Source organism: Haplochromis burtoni, unplaced genomic scaffold, assembly GCF_018398535.1.
Source record: "Haplochromis burtoni strain Fernald_Lab_line unplaced genomic scaffold, NCSU_Asbu1 Contig_506, whole genome shotgun sequence".
NCBI lineage: Eukaryota > Metazoa > Chordata > Actinopteri > Cichliformes > Cichlidae > Haplochromis > Haplochromis burtoni.
The window spans coordinates 59,928-71,211 of record NW_024582867.1 but is presented as its reverse complement, the minus strand read 5'-3'; the positions used below and the strand labels follow the sequence as shown (position 1 = coordinate 71,211).

Genomic DNA, 11,284 nt, shown 5'->3' with positions numbered 1-11,284 from the left:
CATAAAATGCACTCAACATTTAAATAGAATCATACTATATATTGCTACATCATGTTATTGGTCAGGTGAGCCTCAAATTCCAGTGTATTTGAACAGAGAGTCAGTTTTTCAGGCATGAAAATGTTTAGCCTCTACAATGAGACTATCCAGAGCCCTTCTAATCACAATAATTTGCATAAAACAATTGCTTAAAATCAGGGGGAAATAAATGTTTTGCTGAAGATATAAATCCTAGAGCTGGTGTCTGGATTTATGCCTTGCATACTAGCATGGATAACGTACTATGAAATGTAGATAGATGGCCAGCTTGACTCATTTGAAGTAAGCTGCCCTAATTAGTGTACAGTCTGTTTTGTCACTCAAATTAGTGTACAGTCTGTGTGTCACACAAAATATTAATGTGACACACACACACACACGGTCAGCTCATGCTTGGCAGCAATGAGCAGTGACATCCTGTCCAGTGCAGCTGGTCTGCAGCCTCTAGGCAGTCCTACGCTCTGGGAGGGAAGCCTGGTTTGATTTTAGTCAAACCAGGGCAAACCAGGACTTTCACATTCCAGCTTTTCAATTGAAATTATTTGTTACTGCCCCAGAGACTCATAGAGCGCTTACATATATGAATTTTGGAGGAATAATGTCTTAAAGTGTTAGCTAAGGTGCTGTTTGCCCTCGGGCTAGCCAGTGTAAAATTACACACACCACTTTTTCTTTTCCTTTTTGCTCTTTCTCTCTCTCTCATTCTCCTTGCTCTATCTTGAAGTGAGGCTGTTCCAAGCTGGAAAGTTCTGCCGCTGTTACATAAACTCCAGCTCGAGCGGGGTCAAGAAAAAGGGAAGAAAAGAGGGAGAAAAACAAGACAAGAGCTGAGGAATATTGTGGGAAAATAAGGGCCAAAGATAAAAAGGATCTGGATTGGGTAAAACCTGTGTCATCAGGAATATCTAAAAAAACCTCCTCTTCATAAGATTCCGGAGAAAAGAGGAAGAACAAAAGAGCAGGAGGAAATTGGAAGCAGAGTGAAGGCAGCTTAGCAGCTCCTATCCAAAAAGCCTGGAAGAAAGGGAAGAAGGAAAAACTGAAAACAAAGCATTAAATGGCTTGGAATTGTCCAAGGCCCGCCTGAAACCCTCTCTGGAACCAGCCAGGCCGCCGCTGATACACAAAAGAGCCAACTTCAACCTGACATGTCTTCCTGTTGAAAAGACAGAAACACAACTTTCCCGGAGCACTGGCGATCCAGGAATTCATTGTGTGGGTTACCTGGTGCCGATCTGTTTTTATTGTTGGGAATTGAGGGGTTTTGTTGCTAGTTTAGTTTCTCTTTCCCTGCCAGCACACTTAATGACCCAAACATTACTTTGGGAAGCCTAATAACTTCTCACTTTCTATTGGATGTACAACCCATGGTAGATGACTGAGCGAAGCATGAGTTATTAGATTTATAGGAAGTGCTCAACAGTTTGTCTGGAAGTGGGTAATGAATCATATTCTAAATGGCTTGCAGATGCTGTAGCAGATCTCGGTGGGTACATGCTGCGACTGAATACCAAATCAACTTATAATTACCTCTCGAAACCACATCCACATTTATTTACTGAGGTGTTTATGCGCATAAATCCCAATCGAACATCCCCTCAAACCACTAAAAATCACACGGAGCAACAGGGAGGTGTGTTTTAGCAGACAAGGGACGTTCCTATGAATAACTCCTGTACTGGCGAGAGCATCTTTTCAGGTGTGCACGCTCATTAAATCAGCCACCTCTACTGCTTCACTGCCCAGGAGCATTTTTCAGTTAGTCAGGGTTTTAATTTACCATGAATCCACTTGTATGCTGACTCACTGCATTTTCTCCTTTTATGAAGTGCTGTCCGTACTGCTTTCATCTCAGCTGTTCTCACTGACTAGCTGCAAAACACACACACACATTGTGGAAACCTCTGAAAATCCTGGGTGACTGAATCTTCGGCCAGCCTTTACTTCACCTGTGAGGCAGCACGATTCCCAGCAGATACAGGACATTCCCAAAAACTGCAAAGTAAACAGGTTGAATAATGGAAACATTGTGAAAGTCAGAGGGAAAAAGGAAAGGGGGGGGGGGCTAAACGTTGAGAGGATGGGGTTGGAAATAGATGGGGTGGAGGTAGAAGAAAGGGATGCGGTATTCAATAAGCGCAGGTCCATTACCAGGCTGTGTGCTGGGCTTTACTGTCACAGCGTGCCTTTCACCATTTGTTTCCCATAAAGGCCACATGGAAACATTTAGCTGGCTTAAAGCAGATCAGAGCACGCTGTCTCAGGCCCGTAACATTTGCTACTTGTATTCCAGGTCTGTCCTAATAAAGTTTTCTGAAAAATATAGGCAGCTGCAATAAATAATATTAATAAATATTTTTTAAATGGCAGCACGTCCGCTTGTGGGAGACGGCGAACAAACTGCCTGCATGTTAGGAAGCATCGTAGACTGTTTGAAACTATGAGACAGAAAGAAGGGGAATAAATATGAATAGCATCTTCAAAGTAGTTCCTCGTGGCTCGATGAGTCTTAAGTGCCTCAAACAACTCTTTTTTTCTCTCTCTCTCTTCTGTGACACCATCTGCAGTCCTGCAGAGGGAATAGAAATCCCAGATGCTCAGGTTATAAGCAGAGCGCTAGTTATTCTTCATACTTTCTTGCTTAATGGGTAAAACTGTGAAAACAATCAACACAAAGCTCTCACCAAGAGCCGAGAAACAGTTGACTGTTTGCATGATCGGTCCTTCTAGAAAGCATTAACACCGACGCGAGAGTGCTGCGGTGGTAATAAATTCATCCTCGCTTTGGGCTCCGTGACCAGCATGTGTGTATGCATTTGTCAAGGTAAATTCCTGTAAGCATATGGCAGAGGGATACCGGTTTTCACAAGTACACAAACCCAGCTGTCTATGCATCCCTCAGGTCCAGCTCCAAACCTGCCAAGTCATTTACATTAAGCTTCTGCACACAACCACCCAAAAAATAGATTTCCTGAAATACTCTACATCCAACATCCACATGACAGGCCTACAGGGTGCATAGATACGCGCGCGTAATGTGTTGAGTGCTCGCCTAATGGCCTGCCGAGTTTATTGTTGGCCCTTGTGGTGCCTCTGCTTTCCATTCTTTATCCTTTTAAATGAGCGCTACCCCAGACGGGAGTAGGCAGATGCTTCAGACAATGCATAATAATGAGAAATCCCTCCCTAATACATCTTATAAAGTACAGAGTTGACTGTATGTTGTCAATGTTTCTCTCATCTCGAGCCAGATCAAAGCTATTAGCACCATCTGAAAAAAATAGAGCCTTATTATATACGTTTTCTTGCAGATCCGGCCAGTACTCCCACAAGTAAGGGAATGTACACCCCCACACCGCAATATATCCATCTTTGGCAGGAAAAAAAAAGTACATCGTTTAAACCACATGCCCGCAGAGGAAAGCTAATGTACACAGCAACCTCTTGTGGCTGTTTGGAGAATTGACCTCAAGTCAACAGAATTTGTCATGGGTTCATGTAATAGCACTAGTAGCTATAAAATAAGAATGTGTAGGGCCTCGAGGTTTCCAGCAGTTAATGGCTGACAGATTTCTCCAAAAGGAAATCCCTATCTGACAATCTCATTCTCTAAGTGCTTTCAGCAGACTCGTGAGTTTGGTACTCTTGCTGTTCTGTTACACAATAAAAAAAATGAATAAAAATGAGGAATTAAGAAAATATTGCTAATGTTCTCATTGTAGCCAGACCAATTTTTTTTCTTCCTTTCAAATGTGGAACCACAGATGGATTGTGTGTGTGCATGTGCTACATCTCATGAATGGCCGCCTGTGTTTTAAGTTATTGATGAGGTGTGCAGCAGGTCTGACTGAGAGGTGCTGTTCATTACTTGTAAGGGAGCTATTCACAGGTGTGACAGCCCCAACTGGTGACTTTTCTGCACCCATGCAAATTGCTTCTATGGGCCCTGAACAAACATAAGAGAGAAATTAAGGTCGGTTATTGTTTGCCTTTGCAGAACAGCTCCAAAGAAATAACTTCCACAGTACACTGAAACATTTAGTGTGTTTGTGTAAGAAAGAGCTTGGTTTAAAGTGTTCAAGGTCCCCAAGCAGGCATGTTAGAAGGTTTCAAATCTCATAAATGGATGAGAAAAGCATCACATCAAATAGGTCACTTTTACTGAACATCATCATAAATTAACATGCCAAATAATTGGCAGCAATAAAGTGTGATTTCATTAAAAACAAAAAACAGAGAAGATAGACCAAAAAAAACCAAATAAACCAAAAAAAAAAAAAAAAAAAAACTTGGCATAAGACTTACTCGCCTTGTGCCGAACAAAAATAAACGAAACACTTTATTCATGAGAAAAAGACGTCAACGAGAGTCTTTACACATGGGTTAGTAACAAATAAATGGTCAAACTGAAGCTACGAGTCGATTCAGGTATTTTTAGTGAATCATCCATCAGCCTCTTATGCTCACATCGACTCGTAGAAATGTTATGTTGCCAGAAAAGTAACCATCCTGTTAAAGTTGAGCATGCGGTCTGATGGTGTGAATCGTGTTCATCTTTTAAAGTGTGAAAGTGTTCTGTGTTTAAATCAGTCCTCCCTCTGTGGGATGCAGGTGATCTCTGCGTTTCCATCACTCGTCTCCCGCAGGCAGGTTTTCTTCAATCCTCTTAATGAACTTCATGCGGATTTCTGTCACACTGTCCCCTCTCAGAGTGTCCTGGGCAAATTTCACATCCACCGCCATCTGGACCTAAACCACATTCATAAAGATTTTGTTTTAAAAAACAAAACAAAAAGGAAGACAGACTTTTATCCTCATTTGTTCATTTTCCACTATTAAAGTTGTGGTCAGAAGTTGTATCTCATCATAGGCATGAATGTTCATCAGGTTTTATGTCCACAGCAAGTTTTACATTGTCATAGATTGACAAGGTGCTGACCAGGAAAGAAGCACCTGCTCCAAAATCAAGCAGCTTTCGGAAGAAAAGTATAATGTGAGATAAGACAAAGTTTGAGCTATGTGGCCACAATGACAAGAGATGTGTTAGGCTTTCAAATCTAAGAGCACAGCGCCTACTCTCAAGTATGGTGTTGGCAGCAAAAACAAAAAAAGGAGCATCATGCACGAGTGAAGGAGGACAACTATCTCGAAATTTTTCTATTTCACCTAGAATCAAAATCTTGACTGTTGAAGGCTGGACACAGCTGGGTGTTCAACAAGACAATGATCCCAAACACACAACAAAACTGGTTTTGGAATGGATAAAGCTGGCCAACATTAACATTCTGAAAACTTCCCAAAACTCCACCCTGGGGGGGCTGTAGCTCAGGAGGTAGAGCAGGTCACCTACTGATTGGAAGGTTGGTGGTTCAATTCCTGGCTCCTCCAGTCTGCATGTCAAGTATCCTTGGGCAAGATACTAACCGATGCATCCATCGGAGTATGAATGTGTGTGAATGTAGTTAGAAAGCACTACCTGTAGAGAAAGTGCTCGTGAGAATGGGTGTGATTGGATGAATGTGGCTTGTTGTATACAGCGCTTTGAGTACTTTGGGAGAGTAGAAAAGCGCTATATAAGAATCAGTCCATTTACCATTAACCCTATTGGAAATTTGTGGACTACACTTAAAAGCCAGGTCTGTGCCAGAAAACCAACCAATTTAAATAAACTCTACCAATGCATTTATATGTGTATTTGTTTGAGCCTGTGTGGATTAGAGGAAAATAAAATTGGTAGTAGACATCATTAAAGATGTATGCCATCATTTTACGGCATAAACTAAATGTAACTGTGCACTGGAACCATATCACCATTGTTTCTTTATATTTTTCCATACATCCTATACACGCGGCACCTTAAAACTTCTGAGGTTTATCTTACCATCTCAAGGGCTCCTCTGAGGACGCCGCACAGAAGGTTGGAGTAGATGAGTGTGCTGTGGTTATCTGGCAACTCCACAAAGTCTACCAGTGGATTATTCTCGAGGATAAGGGAAAACTCATCTCCTGCAGGGCTCCAGTTGGTCACGCTTGGGGTGATTCCTAGGTACATTTTAAAAGCAACCTAATGAAGACCCCAATATTAACAACAGAGGAGAAAAAGGGAAAAAAAAACATTAATCATTTACAAATATTTTCTGATAAAGTCATCAGTTTTTTTGGCTTTTGTTCTTCTTTATCACTTTTTCATAGAGGGAACGGCAGGCTTTCTCATTTTCTGACAAATAAAATTTCAATGGCGCAAACAAAATCCCAGTTGCACGCTCCAATTCCAACATTAAGCTGGCCTGGGCAGATTTGCACTCATATGTAAAATGTTTGCTGTCCTTATTCCAGTTTTTAAACATCACTAGCCACAGAATAATAATGAAAATATGATCCACAGCTGTAGAAAATCTGTTGTGACCACATAACAGACCTCTTCTGCGTCTATTTAACTGAAGAATTGCTGAGGTGATTTCAGAGTTTAGCTAGAGGTCACGAGATATCCTGAAGCAGTCATTCACTGCACCTTCCAAACCGCTGTCCCATAGTGGTCCTCCATTTACAGAGCTGACCTCTCTTTTCATGACCACGAGCCAGGTCCCTGAGCTGGAGTGTTGTTACATCTGTGGAATGACTCCCTTTGCACGCAGATGTAACACCTCGAAAGCAACTGAAGAGGCTCAACGTGCCCGAGAGCCGCCTTCCTGGTCTGTCTGTGTCCTTTTGTCATAAGGAAGTCATATGGAAAAACTGACAGCCAGGTGACTTAGTATAAAACCAGACTCAGTTATGCAGCCCTGTTGCCAAAGCTGAACAGAGACCCATTTTGTTAACTTCCAGCTATTTTAACAACTATGCATGATTCACATTTGAAAATAATTCTTATTTTTCTTATACTGGGCCTTGGTAAAGCACATCACTACATCTACTACACAAACAATAAACAAATAAATAAATTGTTCCTTTTAAGGCCTGTAACCTTCTAATTGGCTGCCCCTCACTACCAGAAAGTTTGAATAACAGGTGGGTGTGGTTTCTGTGCTCACAGCCAGTATTTAGAGCCTTTGGTTCATAGGGATTACTCTTAACTTGTTACTTTGGCCATGACAAATGTGAGCGTCTATGATAGCAACAGCAAATATGTTAGAGAAAATAAGGAAAAGCTTAACAGGTTCTCTTTCAAAGTAAAAGTCCAAAGATGGCAAACCAGAGATGTATCACTGAATTTGCATCACATTTCACACCGGATCATTTCCACACACTCACACGAATGTGATTTTAGCATAAAGTTTAGAAATATGCTTCACTCTGTGTTTTGAGCTTTTCTTGTCTACTTACCCCTTACCCTTATCCTAACACTCTTTCATCCATCCTGTGTTAGGGTGTTTTATTAGAAATGTTCCCTCTAATCTGTCCCTTCTGTCCCTTCCTCCCTCTCCTATTTCCCTCTGTCTATCTTGGGAGAAGTCCATGGTCATGCTCTGATTGGCCTGGAACCTTCCAGTTACCTTAGCAATGACATCGGCTGTTTCTCGGAAATCCTGACACCTGCCGATGCTTGAGCGTGCCAGGAAGTCCTCGATCAGACGCACACCAATGTTATAACCCCTGTGGAAGTCAGAACATCAGAGAGAGAGAGAGAGAGAGAGAGAGAGAGAGAGAGAAGTGGGTAAGAGACAAAGTCATGTTTTCTTTTTATATTAAAGGAAAAGTAGTTGGGGGGAAATGACAGGCTAACCTGCGGCAAACTGTAAAGCCAAGGCAGACAGCTTCAAATCCTTCAAAATATTTTTGGTTCATATACTTGCCAAATAATGACATTTCTGATTAAAGAGTCCTGACAACTTAACCTAACAGCAGAGTCTGAAGCCAATGGATGCATCCCAATCCTAACATGGTCCGTCTCTAACCAGCTGGATGGCATCTGGCAGATTGGGCAGTGCAGATTCACTGCCTTCTAAGGCCAGGTAAGACGAGCCCCGTCCTGACAGCTCAGGGTTACCGCACAGCCAGAGAAACAAAGTACATCCAGTCCAAAGGTCTGTCAGCATGACAGGATAATTTAAATTTCTTAAGTTAGAAACCAATCATTTTGTCTTAATCTTATTCTGGGGGAGTACTGTCTCCTGCTTGGCATTCCTAAGATTCTTCTGTCTTAATATTAAATATTTGCTTCTTCAAAAGACCCCATCCAAAGAACTTACAAGAGGAGAAGCAGCAGTGTAAGAAATGAAATCTGATAAGACTACATCTTTGCTCCATTTTGTGTCAAGCTATGTTATGAACTGAAAATAGGAAAACGCTTAAAGAGTACAATGAAGCTGTCAGCTATAAAGAGTCACCCAAGAGGCTTCAAAAATCCCAAAGGATGCATGATTGAGAGCATCCACTGAAAACCACAGGTTCAACATATGCGAGACAGAAGAACTGAACTTTGTTACAGATAAATACTCATGTACAGAATACTCGGCAATACCTTGTCATCAGCATTGTACTTCCTGTGATACGTTCAAAATTATGTATGATGTTATAAATTGTGTGTTTATTGCATTATGGCTTTGTGATGCACACCTGCACATCATAACAGTTATGTAGTGAGTTTCAGTGGCTTGGAATTATCTACCAGAAGAGCCAGGTTTATGTTTCCTAATGTATCAAATTAAACAGGCTGAATGATAGCACATACTTAATGGTACATAGATGAACTTATTAACTATAAATTAAACAAAGGGTGCCTTTGTTTTGACCTCAGATCATCAGATTGAGATGATCTGAGGTTTGGGACATGGTACTTAATCCTGCTGGAAAAAACCATCAGAAGATGGATACACTACACATTACTACATCACCAGCTTGATGCCGGACTGATCCATGCCTTCATGTTATTTAATAGCTTATCAAGCTTTTACGAGCTTAAAAGTCAGTTTTCTGTGTCACAAAAGTGGCTCTCTTTTTACCTAGCTAAATCACCGTGGTAACTTATGCTGAAGACCTGACCAGGTTATGTTCCAATTTTCAGTTTAAAATAAGCTGGATGGACCATGTTCGCACAGGTTTTTTAATTTGGTGCCAAATCTCTTTTACATTGCTGGAATTGCAGCTACCAGAACAAAACACATTGATTTCACTTTCCTCTGCTGACAAAGTAAAATGATTTCCACATCTCCTTTGTTAGGCTACAGAACAGAAACCTTTAATGTTTAAATGGAACTAGTTCAAAGATTCAAAGCTCAAATGTGCCGCAGTCACCTTTAAAATAAATAGCAGCACACGGAACTGTTTATTTACCGCTGTGTGAAATAAATCCCAAGATTAATGTTCTTCAGTAGCATTCTCTTTGTGACAATGGTGCATTTTACTGGTATATTTTTAATCACCATTTTATGATCATTATCTGAGGATCTGTCTCTTATTGCAGTAGGTGATACTCACTTTGTGTGAAAGAAGAGTCACATGACCTGTAAAATCACTATTTTTATGTAATCATTCACATAGCAGAGCAGAAACCCAGCTTAACAGAAAGGTGGTAAAAAGCACTGTGGTGGCTATTTTCGGTGACTGGGGCTTTCGACTGTGTCAAGCCAGCTAACACAGAAAAAGCGCTGTGCTTTTGAACTTCTGCTGCTGTATCCCAGTGTTTGACACACCGTGTATTCACAGATGCTCTTCTACATACCTTGGTGGGAACAAGTGCTTATTTGAGTTACTGTTGCCTCCCTAACAGCTTGAGACAGGATAACCTAAATGAACTGAGGTGTGATTGGCTGATTAGGAATTTGTGTTGAAGGGCAGCAAATAGGTGTACCTCATAAAGTACCTAGTTACTGTTTAAGTGATGGAAAAGTTTACCTTCTGTGTTTCTAATTAAGTAATGCTTTTTTTGTTTCACACAGCAAGTGCATTTAACAGTATTTACACAATTTTCAACCGACAGCTGGGTGTGAGCCCCAAAAGAGGATTTGGCCAGACTGGAGCTTAATTCAAAGTTTGTTATTCAAATGGTCACAAATTGAAGCACTAATGTCTGTCGGTTGTGCTTAAAAAAAAAAAGCCTTTGCTGTATGTGGAGCAAATGGTTCGTTCAAAGACAGGAAAAATCCTGCTTGAAAGAGTACTCACATCTTATCCAGCTGTTTATTGACCTCCTCATCATTCTCATAGTCTTTACAAAGCTGGGTGACCAGGGCCCCATAAGTCAGTGTGAACAACTCCGAGTTCTAAAAAACAAACAAAAAACCAACAGAAACCACACAGATCACATGTTATGTTTGCCCCACACAAATCTGGACAAATGACAACCTTTTTACCAGCAAGAAAAGCCTATATAAAAATTTTTAAGTTAAATAATAATTTGGGGATGGGATATTTTTGAGCATCTAGAAGTTAAACAGATCGTCCCAGGGCAGCTCCTAGAATTGAACTAACGTTTGATGCCAGTTTAGGATTGAATAACGTTTCATTAATATGTGGCACATTTTTCTATTGCTGATCTTTCAGTTTTCACACCAAACTTTAAAAGCTATACAGATCTAATGCTATTACCATAAAATAACTTAAGATTATAGCCACAGCTGACATGAATGACCTGTCACGGCACAGGAGCTACGATACCTGCTTGGAAAATAGTGTTTTAGCGTCGTTTTTAGAAAGGTATATTACAGTTTTAGTCAGCTCAGTTAATAAATTGCAAATTCATATACGTTCAACTGAAAAATCCTTTAAGAAATAGCTTTTAAATGTGTTTTTGTGTTTTGTTGTCATAGCTTAGCTTGTAGCTCCACTTCCTGTCAAAGCCAAACCCGGCATTAAGCAACAGTGAAATAAATGTTAAACAGGTACAAATATACCTCTTGTACCTAGCCACACGTGCAAGATAAATATGCATAATTTGGCGAGTAGCTCAGCTCAGAGACATGAGTGAGTTGTTAATTTAGCCTTACAGCCACGGTTAGCATCCTGCTAGCTAAGCTTGCTATGTTGCCATTAATCCTGTGGGAGTCGCCTACCATCTTCTTGCTGTCTGTTGCCCGGTTGGCTTGTCTGGACATTGTGACGGGTGTTACAGGCTTACACAGGTGGTGCACTGGATATTAATCCTTTATTTATTTGATTCGGGCTAAGCAGTTATTTCCGTAATCGCCTGTTTAAGTCGCTCTCGCTGTATCAAGCGTCATGAGATAGAAACATGAACTTCCGGTCTTACTTAAAAGTAAAAGCTTTATTGCGGGAAATTCGCGAGTAAACCATTGAAACTAAAGAA

General features: G+C 40.8%; 1 protein-coding gene across 1 annotated transcript; it reads right to left on the bottom strand.

The window, feature by feature from the left end:
- Positions 1 to 3,598: 3,598 nt before the first annotated feature.
- Positions 3,599 to 11,215, bottom strand: trappc3 (trafficking protein particle complex subunit 3). The gene is made up of 5 exons (XM_005948394.3): positions 11,031 to 11,215; positions 10,144 to 10,241; positions 7,533 to 7,632; positions 5,921 to 6,103; positions 3,599 to 4,788 (listed from the first exon to the last, which is right to left on the bottom strand). The coding sequence occupies exons 1-5, from the start codon at positions 11,070 to 11,072 to the stop codon at positions 4,669 to 4,671; spliced, it is 543 nt and encodes a 180-aa protein (XP_005948456.1). The 5' UTR covers positions 11,073 to 11,215; the 3' UTR covers positions 3,599 to 4,668.
- Positions 11,216 to 11,284: the final 69 nt, after the last annotated feature.

Excerpts from the sequence above, each read along its gene's own strand:
- trappc3 (XM_005948394.3), bottom strand. The coding sequence starts at position 11,072 with ATGTCCAGACAAGCCAACCGGGCAACAGACAGCAAGAAGATG. Across the intron at positions 10,242-11,030 it reads CAACAGACAGCAAGAAGATG|AACTCGGAGTTGTTCACACT; the intron begins GTAGGCGACTCC and ends TTTGTTTTTTAG. Across the intron at positions 4,789-5,920 it reads TCAGAGGAGCCCTTGAGATG|GTCCAGATGGCGGTGGATGT; the intron begins GTAAGATAAACC and ends AATGTGGTTTAG.